General features: G+C 44.2%; 1 protein-coding gene across 1 annotated transcript; it reads right to left on the bottom strand.

Annotated features, from left to right (window-relative positions):
• On the bottom strand, nucleotides 1–23,282 carry LSM14A (LSM14A mRNA processing body assembly factor). Its single transcript, XM_040329433.1, has 10 exons — nucleotides 23,013–23,282; nucleotides 19,039–19,202; nucleotides 17,692–17,818; nucleotides 15,651–15,770; nucleotides 10,172–10,351; nucleotides 9,949–10,086; nucleotides 8,874–9,062; nucleotides 7,016–7,178; nucleotides 5,347–5,590; nucleotides 1–3,747 (listed from the first exon to the last, which is right to left on the bottom strand). Exons 1-10 carry the CDS (start codon nucleotides 23,131–23,133, stop codon nucleotides 3,724–3,726), a joined length of 1,470 nt encoding a protein of 489 aa, XP_040185367.1. The 5' UTR covers nucleotides 23,134–23,282; the 3' UTR covers nucleotides 1–3,723.
• Nucleotides 23,283–26,484: the final 3,202 nt, after the last annotated feature.

Below are 26,484 nucleotides of genomic sequence, written 5' to 3' on the forward strand. Positions count from 1 at the left end.
TTGGCTTTAGATGGACTTTAATATAACCCTGTGCCCAGATCTCACACACACACATTCAATTTACAGATTGTGAACAAGCAGTAAAATCATATTAAACTCAATTTCAAAATGTATCTATAAGCATTGGGGAGAAGCCAATCATTAAATATCACACTTTTTACTGCTTGTTGAATATGTAAAGAAATAGTTTACAGCCCACAGTCAAGTGCACGTTAAAACAAGTTTTTTATTTTTTTACGCAAGAGCCCTGACCTAAACAACCCCCCCCCCCCTCCACAGATGCATACTCACTGCAACAGGACAGCCACAAGTCAATGATGCAAGTCTTCACTGTCCCGATCACACCTGTGTATTGCAGCTCCAATGACTTTGATAGCCCATAGAAGTCCACAAGGAAATAATGCAGGTGCCTCCAGGACAGGGAAAACTTGGATGTAAACAGAACTGCGTCCATCAGAGGACTTCCAGCACCCCTAGCACTGCAGTTTTTGCTGTCCTGGCCACACATCAGTGCCCCACAGAACTCTATGGGGCTGTGTCCCAAGGCCCTGCTGTAATTCACAGGGGCAGCCAGGAGAGTGAAGACTTGCTGTGCTGGAAGCGCTATAGAAATCCTTTATAATAAATGCGGTTCTGGCCACATGGTACATCAGTGCCCCACAGAACTCTGTGGGGCCGTGTCCCGAGGCCATAGACTGTCCCATGGAGACCTGTAGGCTGTAATGCACAGGCGCAGCCAGGACAGTGAAGACTTCAGAACCCTAGCTGCTGGATCAAGGTAATTATACATCCATGAAGGGGGGCAGTGGGTTAATTGGAACAGGGCAAAAAAAGGATAAGTGCACTTTGTTTTATAGTGCCCTTATTCTTTAACTGTCAGAAAGACTGGTTAAACTTAGTGACTTACTAGGCTGATTGAAGAAAAAAGAAAAAAAAGCCATCAGCGCCAACTCCTTTAAAACCCGCAGAGGCATATTCTATATTTATCAGAACAAGTTACCTTTAATCACAGGGCAAGGTGAAGAAAAAAGTAAACTCTTGCCACATTAAAAAGAAGAAAAAAGAAAAAAATCTGAACTGCGCGACTTCAAAAACATTACAACTCTGATGAGAAAGATGCCGCTTTCAACATCATTGATATGATGGCACTCAAGTGCTTTATACAAAATGCCGATCACTGGCCTACATAAAGGATACAAGCAGTGGTTTTCAATTTACAGCAGTGGGCAAAGCTACCTTAAGTACTTCATTTTGCTTCGGCAAAGTTCACTTTTAGCATTTAAACAGAAAAAGAAAAAAAAAAAAAAAAACACAAACCAACAAATGAAAGTTTAAAATCCTACTAACATCTTTGGATCCCTTTATTTTATTGTTTTGTAGAACTAATACACAAAATGCCTTTTAGAAGTAAATCTTGTTAGGGAGCAAAAAAAAAAAAAAAACACAGTACAAGAGGCACCCAAACAGTATAATGTAAAGGTGTTGGCAAACCATGTGTGTCTTGTACTGTCTACACCAACTGAATTGTGCTCTATAAAAACGTATGCTGCTCGAACGAGCTAAACTCCCACTCGGGTCTAGAAAAGACTTCTCAGAAGCTGGAAAATTAAATCTTTCATTAAACCCCATTCTGGGCACCACAAAAAAAAATAAACAAAAACATTTTTTTTTTTGCTCCCCCAGAACTGCAAAGGATAAATGCTTGTCAAGTCTACAGGTAGAGTAATAAGCTGCAAGAGCTCAAGTACATGGGTGCCTGGGGGGGGGGGGGGGGGGGGGGGGGTTAAAGCCGAGCCGCAGGTTTTGCAAACAGCCATCCATAGAAAATCAATGGCCCTTTACAGGTATACACTGGTATTTGTGTAAAAACACAGGTGTGTCCGGATGTAGGACCCTGGGTGCAGATAGTCTCTATCCAGAGGCATATATACATTATGCATGCACGTGTGCATAGAAGTGCTGGCATATACCTGCATGTGACCTTTTTGGTGGCTGAAAGCATCAGTGATTCCTTGTCGGGAACATGCTTTATGTTGTGTGGCTCCTGTCACCCGTACACACGAGGCCCAATATTCCCCTCATTCCTTGCTCTGGCAGGCTTCCTCCGCACTGCAGCCGGACCTCCACTGCCTCTTCTCAAAAGCATGCCAACTGACGATTTAGCATTATCGTATACAATGCAGGGTCAATAGTCCTGCATTGGGGATGGTGAGAGCCCGCTCACAACCCATAGTGTGGCAGACAAGAGGTGAGTGCCAAAGGAATGATGAAAGCATCTTATTCCTCTACTCCTATACTTACAGCATTTAACCTGTAGGGAAGGGGGCACTACAAGATTTTTTTTTTTTTTTTTTTTTTAAATCCTGGAACTTTAAATGTCAAACTTAAAAAAAAAAAAAAAAAAAAAAGGAGAAGTAGTAAAGGGGAACCTTTTCCTCGGAATCTGCTACATTTACTTTCAGTTGGCCATCCACATGCACAGCAGAGAACCCTAGAAAAACAGCCTCGTCCTTTCATGAATTATGTAGCAAAAAAAAAAAAAAAAAAAACCCTTTTCCACAACAATCCAACAGCCATAAACGGCATTGTTCAGAACCCAAACAGCTCCCGCAGCGGTGCCGTTATCCTCAGCAAGGACGCCATCATATTTAGGACCCAGTACAACTCAACTATCCCACTTGTGACATCACTGAGAGCTAAAGATCCTCCAATGGCGCCTCTAGATCTTAGTAGCCACACAAGATCGGATCAGAAAAAAAATATATAAAATAAAAAAAAAACTGGGCGGCCGGTGCCAGGCAGGCTACTTCTGAATTTGTGCGCAATTTACGAACAGACAAAGCCCAAGACTAGTACATTTTAAACATTATGACACTTCAAAATATGCATCGCATCTCTGCCTATAGAAAAAAGACAAGTATACATCTAATGGAAGCGTTACAAAAAGACAAAAACTAGAATTGGCCCATAACAATATCAATTGTACACCCCATTAGATGTGCTGAATACAAAAAGGTATCGTTTTCCTCCATTTGTTTTGTTTTTGTTTTTCTTGCAGCTATACAAAGCTCTGTTTCTTTGGCAGTGGGAATATAATGCAATCTTGCAGCTATAGAAAACTGTCATTTGACTTAGAAACTGTACTAAGGATTGTTTTCTCTTTACAACATCCAGCCAACATGTGCTGCTATCTGGTTTGTGACCTCACGAGGGTCTGACTAGGATAACAAGCAGTAATGACAACGCTCTTACCCATCATACACAAAACCTCACAGTATCAACGGCATTCTGGGTAGATGCTCGCAGCGACTACACAATACAAAGTGTTGAAAAGGAAAAAAATAACTCCTCCTGTTTTCATCACTTTTTCAGGTTCTGTTAAACTATACATACCAAAAAAAAAAAAACTCAGTCTCCTATCTCAAATATGCTTAATACTCAACATATTTCAAAGTTGCCCTGTCTCATTTTCTTTCAGAACTGCTGATCACACATCAGTCCTTTAGTGTTGCAAGGGCCACAAATGATGCGAGGAAACAAGGGGGGGAAAAATAAAATAAAAAAGTTCTGGTAGGACCCCGCGGCACTGAAGAAGTTCCGTCCGGTAGCCACGATCCAAGTGCTGGTGACAACTATACGGCAAGTTTAACCTCATTCTTCACAAAAGACTGAAAACATCTTCCTGGGACTGCAAATGGTAAAAATAGAGAGCTTCATCCGCAACTAAGCAGCCACCTTGTTGTCTTTCTGCAGGAAAAGAAAAAAAACAAAAAAAATCTGTCAAAATATAGCAAAAAAAATAAAAAAGGCTTCTTTGGTGCGAAGACACCTTTGTGAAATCGCCAAAGATGCGGATCATAGAATATAAAAAAACAAAAAAAAACACAGGAATTACAGATTTTGCTAAATATAGTGATATTCTATGAATATATGTTGTATATGCCAAGCCTGGGACAATGGAAACCACCGGCACCGCCAAGCTCGACAAGACTGCGCTGTGCCAAGCCGCCCTGGACTCCTGTGACATCCTAGTTTGCTGCCCAACGATGTGCCCACAAACAACTACTTTCTAGTGAGTGCAACCATTTGCGATTAAAAAAGTGCCGTTATAAATTACTACACTCAGATTGGCGCTGCCCTTTTGTCTTTTAATGTTCCTATTACCAGAGTAACTTCTGCTCCTCAGCTAGATGCCTTTCCAGGTTGGATTCAACTCCTTTGTAATTTTTTTTTTTTTTTTATGGTTTTAATTGGTAAACACCATCCCCTTACCATTTATTTTACTTCTTACCCATGCAATATATTTATCATGGTGTATTGTTAAAGGGTTGCCTTGCTCTTACCACTATCCCTGCCCATACCTGGGAGTGCCAGAGCGCAATAAATATTGTTGTCTTGCTTAAATCCAGAAGTCTGCATTCCTGGCTACACAGGCTGCTGCTAGGGCAGAACCCATGGCCTAGGTATTTGCATCCCATGCCTTTCTAAGGAGGCACTCTGAATTACGGTCCATCAGGTCCTTAAACACTTGCCGCCCGCCATATAGCAATATGACAGCGGCAAAGTGGTTTAGTAATCCTAATTGGACGTCATATGATGTGATCAGGATAACAACCTGGTGCGCACAGCGATCGGAGGTGATGTGCGTCCGTCCGACACACCGCAACTCTGTGGTATGGAGGCTTCCGACAGAGGCTTCTTACCATGTGATCAGCTGTAACCAATCACAGCTGATCACGTGAACCAGGAAGTGCCGGGAAACTGCTTTCCTCGGTTCACGGTGGCTCTCCGTCAGAGGGGAGGGGGTCTGCGCTAGGGCTGGGCGATTTTGGGCTTCAGCCTAGTCCGCCGCGATCCTGGGAAAAAGGCCGCGGACTAGGCCGAAGCCTCGACTAAAAAATCCAGTGATAAACAGAATTTTCAAAACACAAGGACCTTTAACTTAAAATGTATCTGTACTCGTTTTTCCTACAGCAGTTGCTCCCGGACACCAGAGGGAACAAAAACAAAAAAGGAGGTGCAATGTTCCTATTGGGATTTATGAACATTTCTCATCAGTTTTCATTTTAGCACCATCTTGTGGAGGCTGGGAGCAGAAAATGCAGAAAAGGATTTAGGCGTGAAGGTTACATCAAAAACTAAATATATACATAATAATGACTATGGGATGTTTAACAAGCTCATGGAGTAAGGATCACGGTGCCCATATACAGTATGACAATTTCTGCAAGACATCCTCCAGTATTGGCTAACTTAATGAAAACTTAAAAGATGCAGAATATAAAATTGGCACCAAGAGATGAAGTTTTCTGTCACACAAGGTCCCCTGAAATACTCTTTACTCACCCTGTATTCATAGTCTGTAAATTCCCTTCCCCCACGCCCTCCTCTGTAGCCTCCACGGAAACCTCTGGGTGCCCCAAAACCCCCGCCTCCTGGGGGGCCTCTCCTCTCGCCTCGCCCTCTTCCACCACGGTAGCCCATGTTCCCTCCTCGACCTCTGTAACCGCCACGACCTCTGGAGCGCAAAGGAACACCAAATGTCTCAACATTCATTCTTCGCTCCTCAGCCCACGTTGACCTTCGATCTCTGATGTGTGGTGGGAAAAAATAGATAAAAATATTTAGAATATTACAAGTATGAGGTTTTCCTCCTTAAAGCGGATGTGCCATGGGAACAAAATATTAAAAGTCAGCAGCTACAAATACTGCAGCTGCTGACTTTTAATAGGACACTTACCTGTCCTGGAGTCCAGCGCCGATCGCAGCAGAGCACGAGCGATCGCTCGTCACTCTGCTGCTCCCCCCGCCATCCACGCTGAGGGAACCAGGAAGTGAAGCGCTGCGGCTTCACTGCCCGGTTCCCTACGGCGCATGCGCGAGTCGCGCTGCGCCCGCCGATTGGCTCACACGCTGTGTGCTGGGAGCCGAGTGTTCCCAGCACACAACGGGCGTCAGACGGGATGTGACGGAATGCCCGTCTTTCGCCCGTATCGTGTGGCCGGAAGTGGGTGCAAATACCTGTCTTTAGACAGGTGTCTGCACCCCCCTCCCCCCTGAAAGGTGTCAAAAGTGACACCGGAGGGGGGGAGGGTTCCGATCAGCGGGACTCCACTTTAGGGTGGAGGACCGCTTTAACCAGACATTAAGGGGGGAGGGGGGGGAGCAGGCATGACAAGGATATACATATGTCACTAAAATTATATGAAGCATATCTAAACTCAAAAAATGCCTACTGCAGCTTACCAACCCTTAGATGAGACGGCTGTATTCGTCTATCAGTGACTCCAGTAGTCGTCGGACATGCCCACCCAAAGGTATGTGGACTAAGTCTAGCTTCAGCCACTATTGTTCTTGCCCTTCCCCTTCCCTTTTTCATAATGGTCGGTTAAAATAGTATAGTGCCGTATAGCAAAAAAAATGGCCCGTAATGAAGAGGTAAAACCTTCTGGAGCTTAAAGTGTTATTAAACCCAGGACCCTGCATTCACTATATAGTCTCCCTCAGTACATGGAAATGCAATTATTTTAGTAAACAAACTGCCAACTACCTTTTCTCATCAGCAGTATATAGCAGTCTTGTGACTTAACAGTTTCTGGTAAAAGCTTGTAGGAGGAGTTTTCATACTGCACTGAGCTGACCCATCAGAAATCAGGACTCCTGATCCTCTGTCTGGACGGCGCCAATTGGCCCTGTGCTGATCACATGCACTCTTTAAAATAAAACCTCTAGCAATACAAACCAAACTGAGCATGTGCAGCCTGACTTCATTAACAGTCTTATCCAGACCTGTTTTTGAATCAGCGGAAGAGGATATGTGCTTACAAGATCAAGCAGCCTTTTTACACCGTGCAGAGGATTAACCCCTTAAGTTCCATAGTGAGTATAACAAGCATGCTTTACTGCATGTACAGACCGATTTTACTGCTGTGGGTTTAGTAACATTAAGTGGTTACGGCAGCGACTGACCAATGAAAATTCCACTCATGATGAGAGGATACAGCGTAGCCATTACCTGTTATCATCACAAGAGATGTTGTCGAAGAAAGATTTGGTTTTATCGTAGTAACAAGGCGCTTCTTCCTCTTCTGTGGTTCCTTCACTGGTCTGCATGTCCACTCCAGAGTCTCCTTTGTCCTCCCCATTAATTGGCTTTTCCACTTTGTCCACTTTGTCATCTGGAAAAACACACAAGTACAAGACACGTTTGCACGGGGTAAACAATCATTTAAACATGAATTTCTAGATGTTATGGCACAAACTTTGCAAGGAATCCATTTAACCATTTTAAGGCCTGGTCAATCCTGACTTTTTTTTTTTATATGTAAACCAAAAAACACACAACAGACAGTATTTAAGCTAGAAAACTACTTAGAACCCCCAAACCTATATTTTAGTATAAATTAAAATGATATATTAAACAGAAGCCCTATTGCTCTCTCTACAATGTTAGAATGGATACCTCAAAGATGTAGAGCATATACCGTTTACATATGCATTCTACTTTTATTGCTAGTACAAAGGAAGGTAAACATACCCTGTGAGAATAAGCAGCGACAGGCCCATTAGCCCCCCCAATCTGACCTGGGAGTTGGATCCAATGCCGGCAGACAAAACACTGAATCAGATATTCAAAATATTGTCACATCTGGCTTCATATACCATAAAGATGAACAGGAACATTCCAGTCCTAATCAACTCTATGGTAATCTGGGATGACCGCCATGATTTATTTTACATGAAAGCCATCTAATATCCTGGAAAAGAAAAAAAAAGGGGGGGGGGGGGCGTCCTGATGCTTGTAGCTGCAGGACCCTGAGGAAGGCACGTGACCAGTGACACAATGCATCGGGCGGAGCCTGTGATGTCACTTCCAGTGTCTCATACCCGGAAGGTGTTGAGAAAGCATGTGCAATAAAGGATCGCTGAGGTTATAAATCTATGCTTTATTCAAATGTGCCAAACGCAAGTGTATTTTATATAAATATACTGTGCGATGAGGGGATTTCTTTTATGTATTTGAGCTGTTTCCGGAGTGGAGCAAGCCCCTTAAAGAGTAAAATACATTTGATGATGGTGTAAAAAGTTGCATTGTGGACCAACAAAATGGTTAATTGAAACTGCAATTACTGACCTTGTAGTCAACCTTCATTTGCTCAACGTGTGGACTTTAAACACTTATAATGCTCATTATGGACAAAATACATCCAAGAGCACTTTCACTTATCCATCACTGAAGTAACTTTTCAGATGGTTTCCATTTATAGGATGTTTCTATGTGGTTATATGATCAAGCAAGTTTTATTTTGTCACCATTTATGCCGTATCATTGGGATGTGGTTATTAAACAAAGTTTGATTTACTCACTACGTAGATTTTTCTTTATATTATACAATTTTATTACCTATATATATTTAAGGGTACAGCGCACCATTTTTTGTTTTATTTTTTAGACTATAATCATCCCAGTATACATCTTCAAAATGCAGATAGGAAGGAAAAAAAAAAAAAAAAAAAGAAGGATAGCCTTATACACACACACACACACACACACACACATTAAGTCTGAGGCCCCGTACACACGTCCGAGGAACTCGACGGGCAAAACACATCGTTTTGCTTGTGAAGCCGCCGAGGATCTCGGCGAGCCAAGTTTCCCCGTTGACTAACGAGGAAATGGAGAACATGTTCTCCATTTGGCCCGACGAGATCCTCGTCTGTTTCCTCGGCCGAAAGTGTACAGACGGCCGGTTTTCTCGGCAGAATACGGCTCCGATCGAGTTTCTGGCTGCATTCTGCCGAGAAACTCGGTCGTGTGCAGGTTAGTATGCCCCACGTTGCAAAGCTTACAGGACAGCCACACATTTACCCACCTTTTATTTTTAACTTGTTGTGAAACTCCTTGTCGATTTCTTCTTTGTTGAATTGTGCGTTGGCGCTTTCAAAGTCAAAGTCCTTCTCAAATTTCATGGGACCATCTCTTCTGACGTTAAATCTCCCTCGGCCCCCTCTGTGACCACCACGACCTCTCCTGGGCTGAGGTGGGCCTGATCCTGGAGGAGCTTTGGAGGAACAAACCGCATGGTTAATAAAAAAATAAAAAAAAACCCCAAACAGCCTGACTACACCACTCCAAATGGCCTCCATGTATATTAAATACTTCAAATCCTCTAGTTTGTGCCCCAATCTAACTGTAGATTCAGTTTCTCCGAGTTGGGCAAAAAGGAACAGATATTTTAATGGCCATTAGTAGGGGAGGGAAAAAGCTCAGTTGAATATGACAAAATACCCTGGGGTTCAGGGGGCCCTCTCTAGGAACACACAAACTGTTGATCAAAGTACTGTCAGGTACTCATTTAAAATTTCCCCAATATCCACAAATGATATAAATCATTTGCACCAAAAGTTTTTGGAAACATTTTGCTTTGAGAATATAGTATCAACATAACCATGCTTTTTTTGGTGGCACTTATTTAGAGAAAAAAAAAACAAACAAAAAAAAAAAAAAAACATCCGGTGGCGAATAAACGTACAATTAGACCAAAAAAGTTTGTTATAAAATTTTACAAAAACTGGTAAATTTTCTCCTTCACTGGTAGGCGCAGATTAGGCAGCATGGCTTATAAGTGCACTATCAGTGTAGATGTCTTTCACATAAGCAGTCTATCGGCTCTCCTCAAGCTGTCAGTGTAAAAAAGGAATGCCAATGACCAGCTTGTGTTTACATCATAATCACCTGTCATTGGACACAGCTTATCATGTAGTAAAGGGCTGCTGTGATTGGTACATTACCTCCATCTCAGGAGGACGGCATGACACTGTCCCAGAACTGGACTACCACACTGCAGCCGTAATTTGGCTATAGCGCGATCAGCAAGTGATTAAAACCCCACGTTTGCTTTTAAGAGGAAAAACTGTTTTTCTAAGTGTACAAACGTCTATTCTTACCCATCTGCCTCCTGGGGTCTTGCCTGTCGTTCCTGGGGTCTTGCCTGTCGTTCCTGGGGTCTTGCCTGTCGTTCCTGGGGTCTTGCCTGTCGTTCCTGAGCATGTCTGCCTCGGCTCTTGCTACCCTTTGTGCCTCGCCTAGACAAATAAAATAGACAAAATACATAAGACATATGTACACCAAGCATATAAAAAAGAAAAAAAGGAGAGAGCTGGTGCTCACTTTTTCTTTGCTCTGAACTGTCCATGGTCTTTTGTATCGTGGATGGCAGAGACCTGGAAGGAACCGGACTTCTCCTGCCCACAGCTGCCGTCACAACTGGTTGAACAATCGATGCCGTCTGGACTCCTTGTTCGAGGGTTGGACTCTTCCGTAACGAATCTAGCAGAGGACTCGCTCGACCTACAGATAAAATGTAACAAATTACCAAAAAGGACACTGCAGCGTGTGTACGTTCAATGACAACTTGACAGGAAATTGAGCGATCTGCACTGACCAACTTTTCCAGCTTACAGGGCCCCATGTGCAAACAAACTTCACCTGCTGATGTAGGTGTTCTGGTATAGCAGAATGCGAAGATGGCAGAAATTTCAGGGAACCAATACATAGATCTAAAAGGGAATTTTTTTTAGTTTGTGGTGAGGGGCAAGAACCTCCTTCAGACTGCTGAAAGATATCATTGCAGTTTCTGCCACCTGCTCTTTATAGTGCAGCATTCTTGCATATTGATTGGAGTATAGCACATTAGCTATACAGCTCCAGTTGGGGAAAGAGTGACAATATATTGGCCTAGCAAATAAAATAAAGGCTGATGCTTTTATGGGCAATGGTGATTCTATACAGAATATTTATATAGAGTAGTTACATTTGACAGAAAACAAAAAAGAAAATATTTGGACAGCCCCACTCCTCCCCTTCAATGCAAGGCTCCTCAGCCTCCCAACATTCCCTACATTTTGTTAGAGCCAACATTCTCTTTTTAAATAATTCTTTATAGAAAACGTTTTAGGAAGTTCCTCAACCACAAGCAGGTTTTCTAAACCAGAAGGAAGAGACGCAATGCTTTTGTGCCTAAACTGGGCCTGAAAAGCATGATAAAGTTGTAGGAACCTAAAAAAACATTCTTGAGCTGATCAAAGATTAACAATTCCCCCATCTCTAGCAAATATCCTTAAGGAGTTTGATTCCTTTAATCACCCACATCATGGGATCTGTAAGATGAGGCAGTTTGGGATTCATCCACAAAAGGAGTTAAGTAAGAAAAGCCCAGATGATTGGGACAACCCAACCTTACTGCTTCATCCAAAGCTTTAATAGTGGCTTTCATAGTCAATGCAAGGGGAATATTATTATTAAGGTACTTATATAGCGCCGTCAATTTATGCAGCGCTTAACATATACATTGTACATTCACATCAGTCCCTACCCTCAAGGAGCTTACAATCTAGACTTGGGACCTCTATAGATAGCCAAATGCAGGGACTCATACAACCCCAATTTTAAAGCTCAACCCCCATCATCTGAAGTCAACCAGCAATGGGCAACTACCATTTTACTTTCTAGATATTTCTGCCAATCCAGGAAGGCTAGATCCCCCTGACCCCATGGCTCATGCAATACCTTTAGCCCTATTCTGGGTGGGGCCCATAGAAATTAACTTGTGATCCCACCCAGTTTTTTTAAAAAGCATTTAGAAAACCATGTGGGGGCAGGTCTTAAAAAAATGACCGGGAGGATTTTCATGGCAAGTTAATCCAAGTTAATCCTCCCTATATAATAAAAAAGGGGGGGGGGGGGAACACACCCCTGCCTAGTGCCCACTGAAAAGAAAAGGGGGGGGGGTGTAGAGATGCCCAGCCATATCGCCACCCTAGGATTACTATACAATAAAGATCCATTGTCTGAAGACCAGACCGAAGCCCATAATCTCCAGGACTCTAAGAATATACTGCCAATCAACCGAATAAAAAAATTCTATGTCGATTGACTCAAGAGTCGGAAGTTGTGTGTAAAAAGTCTTCATACATTTGTGTCTGTAGGCCTACCAGGCATAAAGCCTGCCTGGTCAATATCAACCAGAAAGGCAATAACCCCAGCAAGCCTATTCGCCAACACTATTGCTATTTTTAAAATCATTGTTTGAAAGGGCAATAGGCCGGTAAGATGAACATTCCAGAGGGTCTTTACCAATAGAATCATATGCCTCTAGCATCGAATCTAGAAGCCTTTGCTGTTTCAAGAGTAAAATTAAGTCTAGGAGCCAGCACATCCACATAAGTTTTGTAAAAGTCAGCAGGGAAACCATCTGGCCCACGTGCCTTATGTATAGGAAAAGCAAAAATAACCAATACCATCTCTTTAGTTGTGACCTTAGCATCCAAAGCAACCCTATCTGCATCGGACAATCTCGGGGGAACAAGACCCTCCAGGAGTGTATTCAAGGTCATATTTCGGGATAGGTGCATATAGGGACGAAAATAAATCCATAAATTCAGCCATTATAAACAGAAGGATAATTGGCTAAATCCCAACTCTTACATCTCATGACTGGAATATTCGTTATCTGATTATAATCTGCCATCAGCACTTCTAGTAATTTACCATTTTTATCACCTTCTGAAAATAAAGAATTAGACCTATGGGCGTATGATCCAAGTTTGCGAAATGTAGGGACAGACAATGCCTGGCCTCAAGCAGAGACTAAGAGGAATTATCTGAAGGGTGACCAACGTAGTCCTCCCCACATTCCCTTTCTTGTAACAAAAGGATCTCAGCATTCTGTTCCACCTGCATCATCTTGGTAGTAGATATGCACTCCCCTAAAACACTGCTTTAAATGCATCCCATACTAGGAGGGTCCGCAGGCTCCTCAGTTGACCAGCAATAGGTAATCAAGTTCTCTAGCTGAGAGGATATCTGATCATTTTGTAACCTGCCAGGAGAAAGTCTCCATCCCTGTCGTCCTCCCTAAAGGGAAGGTTAATGATAAAGCGGATTATGATCAGATAGATCGTCAACCTCATGTATAAAATGGTAACAAGGCAGAATTGCCAAACGCTAAATCTATCCTGGCCGACATGGGGCCCTGTAAGTTATGAGACCCTGAGAGGTGCGAGTAGAATCTATTGGTGGGGTTCCTTTAACGCCACAACTCAGTAAACCTGGTCACCGAAGCACAGGAAAGATCAACAGACCTCATCGTACCCATATTGGAGGAGTCCAATGTATCCAAACGAGCATTGAAGTCACCCATCAATATCAACAGAAGATGAACAAATGAGGCCAACTTAACGAATAGATCATACAATAATCTAATAAATGGTGGGGGCAAGTAAACATTCACAAGCAACAGTTTGCGATAGCCGAGATCCAAAACCACAGCTACATATCGTCCTGCCAGGTCAGAGAACACCTGGTGGATAGTACAGAGAACAGCAAAACGTATAATATAGATACTCTGGCAAATTGGGGAAAATGTAGCATGAAAGGCACTTTGTATCCAAGGCCTACACAGAGCAAGTACCCCATTACTATGCAGGCGTGTCTCCTGAAGGACAACCACATGCATCTCGGATTGCCCAAGATACTGGAACACCAAAGCCCTTTTGAAATTTGTTATTTAACCCTCTGACATTCCAAGACACCAATCTGATTGGGTTAGCCATGAAAGTGCAACTCAAATACTGTAAACCAGGAGAATGAATGCAGTATCATAGTGTTAAAGTGCCGTCAGCAATAGATAAACAATGCCACACATAGCTGCTGCTAAAATTCCCAAGTGATCTATGAGCCAAGCTAAAAAACAGTTTCTCCCCACCATTATACCAGAACCAAAAAGTAAACAAAGTCCGGTATGCAGCTTAGACCCAAAACAAACAAAAAGTAGTACTGGAAGTTCAACTGTAGGTCCAACTGTTTCAACAGATCAAAGTGATATCCTTGTGATACCACAGGAAGCCCCACTTAAAAATTAGCACTTCAAAAACAGACTGGCAGTATAAGGAAGAAACTAGACATCTGGCACCATCTAGTGATACATAGGAAGTATGACATATCAGACACAAACGTGCAATAAGAGCAAAATGAAAGCTGGAGTCATTGCAAGAAACCCAGGAAAAGGCACAACAGGTGCAAGAATATATAGAGGCATGCAGCCCCAGGATCCATCAGGTTGCAGTGTAAAACAGATCACAGCCCAGAAGACATTCAGGGATTCCCATCAAGCCAGTCACAAGCCTCAAGCAGGTTATCAAATGTCACAGCTCCTTTATATTGAACACGAAGCCTGCTGGTATAAAGCATGCTGTACTGTACATCCTTAGCTCTCAACCTTTTCCGATCATCATCAAAAAGGAGGAGCGCTTTTTTTTTTCCTGTGTTTCAGCAGAGAAGTCAGGGAACAACATCACTTGTGTGTTCTCATAATGCAGCGCCTGGAGCTTCCAGGATTCTGTAAAAGTTATGTCGCGGTCTCTACAATCCAAAAATGGCAGAGACTGCATCGGGGTGAACTCCTCTAGGGACCCTGTGGGCCCGTTTGATCAAGTATGTGGGTGGTAGGTCTCTCAGAGCTAGAAGCTGTTTGAAGAACTGTTCTGCAAACATGGCGGGCTTAGCCCCTTCAGCCCCCACCCGTTTACTCCTCTGCCCTATGTTGTAGCAATCTCACTAGATCTTGAAGCTTGGATAAGTTAGAGTCCCGCAGTCACATTCTCCATTCTCTTGGCCTGTTTTTTGGAGTTCTCGGACATCTGGGGAGAAAGGCAAGGTGGCGGAGCCTTGCCCGTGGCATCGTGCAGAGCGGGTCTGACACTGCTCTTTATGCAGTGGGTGCCAGAGTTTGGATGCCGCAGTTTGCATGTCCAGGATGTTGCAGACGTGATCCGATACCTCTGGAAACTGGGCAAGAAAGCTCAGAAAAAAAACTCAACATGTTTTACAACAAATGTGGAGCACCTGAGAAACACTTGCTGCCTTGTTCACATCTGGTCACGCCCCATATTATAGGGCTCCTTAAAGCAGAACTTCACTCTCAATCAACACAGACTACTTGTAATCCTTATGCTGCTAGTATTAGTACAACGATAGGAAAGTATATAAATGTACTTGTTTTAAACACTCCCCCCCACCCCAATTACTTTCTGGTTTCCAGGAAAAGGAGGTCATACATCCCAGGAGTCTATAGAATGTGAGGCGGAGTTCTCTCAGCTAAGCACACATTTACTTCCTAGATTCCAGGAAGTAAAATGCTCAATTAACCATCTGCCCTTACTCAAGATGGCCAGAAATGCTAGGGTGGCATCTTTCAAAGTGATTTATTATCAAAATAAAGCATGGAGCCATGGATTTAAAAAACGCATGCACACAGAAGATTAACCTGCAGTGAAGGTTGTTGCTTTATAAAGTATACAAGTGTATGGTTTGCGACCAAGAATTCAGCTGCTGGAGTATAAATCTATTCACCCCTTCACAACCAAAGAAACGTGGAGGGGTGTTTGTTTTCCACTAGCATGCAATAAAACAGTTGTGAGCATTTGCCTGACCTATGTAAATAGTGCGGGAATATATCACATACAATAAGTGGAAAGCAAAGAATGCTAAATCAGTTTAGGAAAAAGCTGGCCTATAAATACAAACTAAAAGTATAGTGAAAAATCGACTCTATTAAAGTGAAATAAAAACAATTGAAATTCCCATTTACCCTGTGACAATTGTGTTTTTTGGGTTCTTGTGTCTTGGTTAAAGGAGGGCACGGTGCTGGATGAGCCTAGAGAAGCACTAGATGCCGAGTCTGCACCAAATGAGCTCAGTGCGCTTCCAGCTAGTCAGAAAGAAGAAACAAAAAATACATTTAAAACCAGTTCAAAGCAAATGCTACAACATACTGCCCAAATACAATATTAGATGCGCACAACCAAAAATACTTTAAATGTATAAAGTAGAAAGAAGGCATGACGTTTGTATGAATTGATTGCTAGTACTAAATTCAATTCTCAGTTTTAAGCAAAATGTTTCATATTTAAAGCCAAAATGTAATGTATACATAAAATACCTTCCCACGCCTTCAAAATGATTATATTGTGGAGATGAACATTTGTAGGCAATTAAAGTGGTTGTAAACCCTTTACAACCACTTTTTGCTACAGGCAAGCCTATAAGGCTTACCTGTAGCTACACCAGATATCTCCTAAACCTCCACGGTTTAGGAGATATCCCCTGTACTTGCAAGTGCCGACATCATCAGCACATGCACACTAAGGCACAATCCCCGGACCATTTTGCTGGTCAATGACTGGGCCACTTTTTGCTATTCGGCACTGTGTCGCTTTAACTGACAATTGCTTTGTCGTGCGACGTGGCTCCCAAACAAAATTGGTGTCTTTTCCCACAAATAGAGCTTTCTTTTAGTGGTATTTGAGCACCTCTGCGGTTTTTATTTTTTGTGCTTATAAACAAAAATAGAGCGATAATTTTGAAAAAATAAAAGAATAGTTTTAACTTTTTGCTATAATAAATATCCCCCAAAAATATATAATCAAACTATTTTTTTCCCTCAGTTTAGGGCGATACGTATTTTACATTTTTTTTTTTTTACGAAAAATATCGCAATAAGCGTTTGATTGGTTTGCGCAAAAGTTATAGCGTATAAAAAAATAAGGGATAGTTATGGCATTTTTATTATTATTTTTTTACTAGTAATGGCGGCGATCTGCGATTTTTATCGGTACTGCGACCTTATGGCGGACACATTTTTGGGACCACTGGCATTTTTATAGCGATCAGTGCTATAAAAATGCATTGATTGTTGTAAAAATGTCACTGGCAGGGAAGGGGTTAACACTGGGGGGGGGGGGGGTTAATTATGTTCCCTGGGTGTGTTCTAACTGAAGGGGGGGGGGGTAGGACTGACTAGGAGAAATGACAGATCGCTGTACATACATTGTATGAACAGACGAACAGTCATTTCTTAAACACACAGCCCCCGATTCTCGCTCTGTAACGAGCGACCGCGGGTGCCCGAGGGTGATCGCGCCCCGCCGGGCACCCCTAGTGGCTGAATTGAGAAATTACGTAATATTACGTGATTTCGAGCCGACCTGCCGCCGAAAAACTGCGGCGGCTGGTCGACAAGTGGTTAAAGTGATACTAAAAGGTGCAGGCATTTTGTTTGAGAAAATGAAATCATGTCATACTTGCCTCCAATGTGCAGTTCGCTTTGCACAGAGTCGCCCCGATTGTCCTCTTCTGGAGTCCCATGGTGGCTCTCGGCTCCTTCCCACAATAGCCAACCCCCTCTGGGAATCTCTCTCCCGAGGGGGTTACCTTGCAGGCGTGCTTCTGTGTCATACACTCGGCGTACATAGCCGACTGAGTATGACTCGGTCCCGCATCATTGGATTTGATTGACAGTCGCACGAGCCAATGGCTGGATGCATTAAGGTGGAAAAACATGAACCTTTACAACCCCTTTAAGGGGGTAAAACCTTCCGGGGGCTGGTTAAACTATTGTTTCTGAGCTGTACAACGGGTACATACAAAAAGCAGCATACACACATGTGGTATTGCTGCGATCGTCAGGAGCAGGAGAATCTATTTTGGGATGTTTTTTGGTGGTAGGTCATGGTAGTAGAAAGAAATATACAACCAAAAATGTAAGAAGTCTTTATATTACCATCTTGGGCTACAGTTTTTTTTTGATAATAAAATTAAAAACAAAATAAAAGCAAATAAAACATGCATACCAACAGCTCCAAACTGCTGAGGAATCAGAGGTCCCGAGTTGAACCCGCTGTACGTCTGCATTCTACTGAAAGGGGCGTAGGAGTTTGAAGTCTGAAAGGAGGAGGTCACAGAGGATCCTAGTGAAGACTGGAGGAAAACAAAAAGAAAAGAATTACTAAAGTGTGTCTGGACAAAAATATCTCAGCAATACATTCCAGGCTTCCACAAAAACCGTGGTGTGTTGCAATTCAGTTTGAAGGGCACTGCAATAGTACAGTAGTAGCAGCAGGCAACACAGAGCAGTACAACACAACATGTGGTGTGCCAAATAAAAAATGCACCTTTCCAACATGACAAAAGTGAATGAAAATGATTTCCCCTTACATCCCATGGTACTGTTCACATTAGTGTGTTTTTAAAAGTCCTGCACGCTGCATCTTGGGTGCGTTTTTTTTTTTAAAGTGCACTTTCCATTGTAGTCAAGAAATCATAAACATTAAAATACGTATGGGTAACTTTGTGTTGAATCATACTTAACTAGGTGGATCAGTCCAATGCGGCATCTGGCCCCCACAGGGTTGAACACTGAGAACCGATTGATCAAACACTGTTGACTGCTCAGTTCTTCCTGAGCAGAGTGGTAGTCACAGTCAGTGACTGCTCTGCACACTCTCCAGAGCGCTAGACTCTGGAGGGGGCGGGAGCAGCCGGCTTTGGCTGTACTTTAAAAAGTGCATACCACGTTTAAGGGCATTCGTGTGAAAGGGCCCTTAAAAAAGATTAAAAAAAATAGACTCGGTGGGGGGGGTTTATTGCCAAACCCTAATAGTGAAAGTAAACTCCCATCTCTGACTTTTACCCATAGGTAATCCTATAATAAGGCTTACCTATAGGTACTGTAAATATCTCCCAAAAGTGCGCCGTTTGGGAGATCTTTACTGTACATGCGGCCAGTGACATCACCGATGCATTAGCTCTGGCCCCACCCGAGCCGTTCCTTCAGAGCCCTGTGCCATGAATTGTGGCTCCCATGCGCATGAGTGATGTCATCGTGGCTCCGGGCAGTTACGCAACCGGAGTCTGGGAACCCGGAAGTAAGATGGGTAAAGATGAAAGCGCCTGCAGCTTACACTCTATACATGCCTTTTTGTAAACATAGCGCCCTCAAGTGAACTGCAGCATGATATTTAACCGATTCTGGAAACCCAATAACACCCCGTGGTTTTGGTGAAGTCAAGATAGCGCTATTTGACCTGACCTTCTTTACTGAAAACATGCTGCAGTTTCCTTCTACACCAGGCACAAAACCAAACAGCCATTTGGCGACATGACAAGCAGCCAGCAATGGACAGATGAGATGTACATACCTGGACTATGGCCGGATCTTGAGGCAAGGAGCATTGCGGCTTCGGAGGTTCGCACACTGTCAGGTCTTTGATATCGCTCCCCCGGAATATGATGTATTCAAACACTTCATCTCGAGGAGCTACAGGCCGCTCCGTTGGCCGATCCTCAGTTCCAAAGGAACGAACTGGAACAAAAAAGGAAAGAAAACCTATTTGTGAGCAGAAAAAAGAAAAACATATGGGCAGCTGTTTACTAACAAAGCCATGTGATCACCACACCATAGATGATCAGAAACCATGCCGACTGACTCACAATCTATAGTAGAGGCCGGAAGATGTCAATTTAGGCGTCAAATAGAATGTGGATTATAGCCGAACTCCAGGCAAACAGCCTAACACATTCCCTACCCACCTCCTAGTACAACCCCCCCCCCCCCCCCGTTTAATAAAAAACAGAGCCAATTATTTTGTGGTGCCAAGTAGTTTGAATGAAATGTGTTAAGAAAAGCAATAAAGTAGGTCCTCTGCAATCAGCAAGAGATGTCCTGCAAAAAAATACACATCGAATCGCATGGGTGTTCACACCAGGCAATCCGGTGCAGCCAATCGCACTTGGAGAACAATTTTTGGGGTGTTGTCCAACACCTGCAGCCGTTCACATGAATGGAGTGCGATTGTGATGTGGTGCGGGAAGCGCTGCGAATCCCACACTGCGTCAGTGTGAACTGGCACTAAAGCGTATTCCTCGCTCCTGCAGGCTTCCTCCCTGAGCCAAGACTATGTCCCCCAGGTCACCACTCTTTGCTGCTCCATCAGCTGCAAGCACTCTGATGTCACGTACATTGCAAGGCCAGCAGTCCTGCATTGCGGACACCAAGAGCTCATCCTTAACCCAGACCATCAGAAGAAGAGATCCTGGGGGAGCGACCAGTAACAAAGTATCCCATCCCATAGATCAGCACAACAACCGAGCATGAGGCATTCTTACAAGGGTAAGCCGATGATGAGACAACCTCCATATTCCTCTGTACAGGTTTATTTTGAGGCTATGAAAAGACTCCAGCCTCACGGGTCCCCAACTGGTGACACCCAGCCACCCCGATGGGGAACCTATGGCACGCAGAGCCCTCTCTGTGGGCACGCCAAGTCCCCAGATCGCTACCCCCTGGCAGCCAAATCTCAGAAAGAAGCGCACACTGACCGGCCATCTCCGGTGCACGTGCTTGGAAATGAGTCGCGGTTCGTCCAGTGACGTTATTGCGCCTGACGCCGCGCTCAAAGCCATGTTGCGTTCCCGAGTCTGTTCGGGACAGGGGGCACAGGTGAGAGTGTAGCGGACGATGTGTGATCTCCCGGGGATTGGATATATGGCAGGGTGGGCGGAGTTCTGTCCTCCGGGGCTTACTAGTTTTTCTAATGATTGCATTAACCACTTAAGCCCCGGACCATATTGCTGGTCAAAGACTAGGCCACTTTTTTGCGATTCGGCACTGCGTCGCTTTAACTGACAATTGTGCGGCCGTGCGACGTGGCGCGCAAACAAAATTGGCGTCCTTTTTTCCCCCCCACAAATAGGAGCGTTCTTTTGGTCGTATTTGATCACCTCTACGGTTTTTAGTTTTTGCGCTATAAACAAAAATAGAGCAACAATTTTGAAAAAAAATTAAAAATATTTATTACTTTTAGCTGTAATAAATATCCGCAAAAAAATAAATAAAAAACGTTTTCCCCCCTCAGTTTAGGCCGATACGTATTCTTCTACATATTTTTCGTACAAAAAAAAAAAGAAAAAGTCGCAATAAGCGTTTATTGATTGGTTTGCGCAAAAGTTATAGCGTTTACAAAATAGGGGATAGTGTTATGGCATTTTTATTAATATTTTTTTTACCAGTAACGGCGGCAATCAGCGATTTATATCAGTACTGCGACATTATGGCGGACACTTGACACATTTTTGGAACTATTGGCATTTTTATAGCGATCAGTGCTATAAAAATGCCACTGGCAGGGAAGGGGTTAACACTACGAGGCAAGGAAGGGGTCAAGTATGTTCCCTGGGTGTGTTCTAACTGTAGGGGGGGTGGACTGACATAGGTAAATGACTGATCGCTGTTCATACATTGAATGAACAGAAGATCAGCATTTCTCCCCTGACAGGACCGGGTGCTGTGTGTTTACAGCGATCGCGGGTGCCCGGCGGTGATCGCGTTGGCGTCAGGGGCCGTGCGAATCCCTATTGGCTTCTCGGCGAGATGACGTAGATCTAGTTATACGGCGGCTGGTCTGCAAGCGGTTGTAAAGGTATAATTTTATTTTCCCAAATAGCTTTTTTTACCTTAGTGCAGTCCTCCTTCACTTACCTCATCCTTCCATTTTGCTTTTAAATGTCCTTATTTCTTCTGAGAAATCCTCACTTCCTGTTCTTCTGTCTGTAACTCCACACAGTAAAGCAAGGCTTTCTCCCTGGTGTGGAGTGTCCTGCTCGCCCCCTCCCTTGGACTACAGGAGAGTCAGGTTGCTCTCTATGTTGCAGATGGAGAAAGGAGCTGTGTGTTTGTGGGCGTCCTGACTCTCCGGTAGTCCAAGGGAGAGGGCGAGCGTGACACTCCACACCAGGGAGAAAGCCTTGCATTACTGTGTGGAGTTACAGACAGAAGAACAGGAAGTGAGGATTTCTCAGAAGAAATAAGGACATTTAAAAGCAAAATGGAAGGAGGAGGTAAGTGAAGGAGGACTGCACTAAGGTAAAGGAAGCTATTTAGGGAGGGGGAGATTGAACCTTCACAACCCCTTTAACTTTGGGGGATTCCAATCAGGGTATATTATGGGATGTCTGGTTGCTTTCTTCAATTGTAGAAGTTATCTTTAGTGACAATTATTATCCTTCCGTCTGTCCGCCCCCCCAATATAATCAGGAGTGATGACCTGTCCTCTAGACGCAGTCACATGACCTGACACGCCGCTCTGTACAACTGTTGAGGTTTGGGCCTTCAGGCTCAAAAAAGCCCCAACTCTCACCCTGGGGGGGGGGGCGGCACACATCAACCCACTTAACTCTTACCCTTGGAGGAGGGGCACGGCAAAGCCCCCCCACTCTTGGGGCAAGGGGGTAGATGCACATAACCCCCCCCCCCCCCCCAACTCTTGGGGGAGGGGCAGGCACACATCAAACCCCCCTCCCCCCCAACTCGTACCCTTGGAGGAGCAGGCGCACAACCCCCCACAAACTCTTACCCTTGGGGGGTGGGAGGGGCAAGCACATGTCAACCCTCATACTTGGGGAGGGACAGTCGCTCATCGACCCCCCCCCCCCCAACTCTTAAACTGGGGGGGGGGGCAAGCACATGTCAACCCCCATTCTTGGGGGGGAGGGACAGGCGCTCATCGACCCCCCCTAACTTTTAAACTGAGGGGGGGAGGGGCAAGCACATGTCAACCCCCATTCTTGGGGGGGGGGGGGGCGACACACAAACCCCCCCAATCATACCCTTGGGGCAGGGGTACGTCAATCCCCCCACTTTCACGCTTGGAGGGGCAGGCGCACATCAACCCCCCCCCCCACTCTTGGGGGAAAAGCAGGTGCACATCAAACGCCCCACTTTCACCCCTGGGGGAGGGGCAGACGTTATCCTGAATCCCACAACTAGGGGGGGGGGGGCAGATACACAATATACCCCAACTCTGACATCTGGGGGGGGCAGAGACACAATATACCCCAACTCTGACATCTGGGGGGGGCAGAGACAAATGCCCCCCCAGTCAGTGTCAGGCATGCCCCCCCCTTCCTAGGACCCCCTGTATATAGAAATGGAAGGTCATGTTTACACTCAGGGTCAGTGTCCTCCATCTGAGGGAGAACTACAAGTCCCAGCACATCCCCGGCCTGACACAGGCCTGCAGAACTCCATTTTAAGGTGTTGAAAGGCTCCAGCCGGCCAGGAACCCCCCCAGCAGGCCGCTATCCGTCCTCTGAGAGTCCGGGCCCCTCTCCGTACCTTTGGCCAGGGCCACAGTGGAGTTCTCGGTGTCGATGGTGTACAGGATCCCCTCATATCGGATCTCCGCCTTGGAGATGAGGCTGATCTTGCTGCCGATGTACGGCGTCCCCCCGCTCATGGTGTCTCCCTGGCTGGATGGACGTGGATTGAGATTCAGCCTGCGACGAGAAGTTCTCCTCCTTCCTCTCAGCTCTTCTGGACGCGGGCCTAATCTAACATGGCCGCCACAGCCTTCATCTTCCTGCGCGGTGCACGACGGGAAAGCGCGGCTGCTGCGCTGTCTTCTCGCGAGAGCTGGGCCGCCATTGGCTGGCAAAGCGTCGTCTGCGGGTTGCCAACCACACGTCGCGTCGGTGTCCCCATGGCAACCGGTCAGTCAGCGCTGAGGGACTGGCCAGAGAAAGGTGTGTGCACCCAGGGGGAGGGGATACTGAACATTTATGTATAAAGTTATTTGAGAATGTGATTAATAAAGAAAACCTGTTAGTGGGACGAGAGATAACAGCCATTACTATTGTCAGCAATGGGTTAAATGTCCAAAACTGCCCCCAAACTGGGGTAAAACGGTTCAGCATTGGACTACATTTTTGGTACTTGAGTACATTACATAAAACTGTCCAGCAATGTTGCAAATGACCAGAAGTGAGGGGAAAAAAATGTCAAACACTGGCAAAAATAATAAATACTGAGCTTAAATTAGTTAAATAACCAGAACTGAGGTACATTTTCCCAGCACTCGGGTTAATAACCAGAACTGAGGTACATTTTCCCAGCACTTGGGTAAATAACCAGAACTGAGGTACATTTGCCCAGTACTCAGGTAAATAACCAGAACTGAGGCACATTTGTCCAGCACTGGGGTAAATAACGAGAATTGAGGTACATTTGCCCAGCATTCGGGTATATAACCAGAATTGAGGTACATTTTCCCAGCACTGGGGTAAATAACCAGAACTGAGGTACATTTGCCCAGCACTCTGGTAAATAACCAGAACTGAGGTACATTTGCCCAGCACTGAGGTAAATAACCAGAACTGAGGTACATTTGCCCAGCACTCTGGTAAATAACCAGAACTGAGGTACATTTGCCCAGCACTGAGGTAAATAACCAGAACTGAAGTACATTTGCCCAGCATTCGTGTAAATAATCAGAGCTGAGGTGCATTTGACCAGAATTCGTGTAAATAATCATAACTGGGGTACATTTGCACAGCTCTCGGGTAAATAAACAGAACTGAGTAGGGTTGCCACCTCATCCCTTTAAAACAGAACACATATTAATTACACAGGTTCTGAGGCTAATTTAAAGCGGTAGTTCACCCTCTCGTACTTCATTTTACCATCGAGACAGGCATTGTAGCGCGAGCTACAGCATGCCTGTCCCGATTTTTTTAACCCCGTACTCACCTCGTAGTCGTCCATCGTAGATTCCGGCTCCCGCGGGGAATGGGCGTGCCTATGGAGAGGGAGGATGATTGACGGCCGGCCCTGGCACGTCACTCTCCCCGAAGACAGCCGGAGTAGGTCTCGGCTCTTCACGGCGCGTGCGCACAGGCTATGCGCACGCGTCGTGAAGACCAAGCCTATTTCGGCTATTTCCGGAGAAGCGTGACGCGCCAGAGCCGGCCGTCAATCATCCTCCGTCTCCAGAGGCACGCCCATTCCCCGGTATCTTCGATGGACGACTACAAGGTGAGTATGGGGGGAAAAAATTCGGGACAGGCATACTGTAGCTCGCGCTACAATGCCTGATTTAAAGGTAAAAGAAAAAAAAATATTTTTTTTCCCGTCGATAGGGTGAACCCCCGCTTTAATGCAGGTAAGGCACCAAATGAGTCTAATTACCACCTTAATTAGCCACAGAACCTGTGTAATTCATATGTGTTCTGTTTTAAAGGGATGAGGTGGCAACCCTAGAACTGAGGTACATTTGACCAGCACTGAGGTAAATAACCAGAACTGAGGTACATTTGCCCAGCACTGGGGTTAATAACTAGAACTGAGGTACATTTGCTCAGCACTGGGGTAAATAACCAGAACTGAGGTACATTTGACCAGCACTTGGGTAAATAAACAGAACTGAGGTACATTTGCCCAGCACTGGGGTTAATAACTAGAACTGAGGTACATTTGCCCAGCACTGGGGTAAATAACCAGAACTGAGGTACATTTGCCCAGCACAGGGGTAAATAACCAGAACTGAGGTACATTTGCCCAGCACTCGGGTAAATAAACAGAACTGAGGTACATTTGCCCAGCACTGAGGTAAATAACCAGAACTGAGGTACATTTGCCCAGCACTTGGGTAAATAACCAGAACTGAGGTAAAAGTGTCTATCAATGAGGTAAATGACCAGACTGGAGGGAAAAGTGACCAGCAATGCAATAAATTACCAGAACTGAGGACAAATGGTCAATCCATCAGATAAATAATTAGAACTGAGGTAAAATTGTAAATAAATCAGGTAAAATATTAAAGAAATTATGTAAAATTGTCTTTAAATTGGGTAAATATTCAGAATTAAGGCTAAATTTGTAGACCAATGGAGAAAATCACAAGAATGGAGGAAAAAAAGGAACCAGCAATTGGTTAAATCGCCAGAAAATTGTCAGTCGATTGGGTAATTAACCAGAATGAGGAAAAAATTGCCAGCAATGGGTTAAATAACCATAATTGTGGTAGGATTGTCCAGCAGTGGCGCAAATAACCAGAACTGTTAAATTACATAATTGGATAAATACATTACCAGGATTGAGGGAGAAGTGGCCAGCAATGGGGTAAATAACCAGAACTGAGATAAAGTCACTCAGAACCTGGGGAAATAACATGAACTGAAGTGAAATTGTCCAGCAGCAGGGTAAATAACTAGAATGGAGGGAAAACGTAAACAGCAATGCAATAAATAGCCAAAACTGAGGAAAAATGGTCAATCAATTCAGATAAGTAATCATAACTGAGGAAGTATTGTCAATAAATCAGGTAAATAATCAGAATTGAGGTAGAATTGTATTTAAATGAGGTAAATAACCAGAATTGAGGTTAGATTTTTTCACCAATGAAGAAAATAACAAGAATGGAGAAAAAGGTAACCAGCAACTACTTAAATAGCTCGAAAATTGTCAATCCATTGGATAAATAAACAGAATTAAGGGGAAAATGACCAGCAATAGGTCAAATAACCAGAATTGAAGTAGGATTGTCCAGCAGTGGATCAAATAACCATAACTGAGGTAAAATTGTCCAGCACAAGGTTAAATAATCAGAACTGAGGTAAAATTGAGAAAAAAAATTATCAGAAAGGGTGAAAAATTTCCAGAATTGAGGTAAAATTGACCGACAGTGGGATAAATAGTCAGAATTTAGGTACATTTCTCCAGAACTGGGGTATATAACCAGTATTGAGAAAAAAGCAGCCAGCACTGAGGTAACATTGCTCAGCACTGGGGCAAATAACATGAACTGAAGTTA

Source organism: Rana temporaria, chromosome 11, assembly GCF_905171775.1.
Source record: "Rana temporaria chromosome 11, aRanTem1.1, whole genome shotgun sequence".
Classification (NCBI taxonomy): Eukaryota; Metazoa; Chordata; class Amphibia; order Anura; family Ranidae; genus Rana; species Rana temporaria.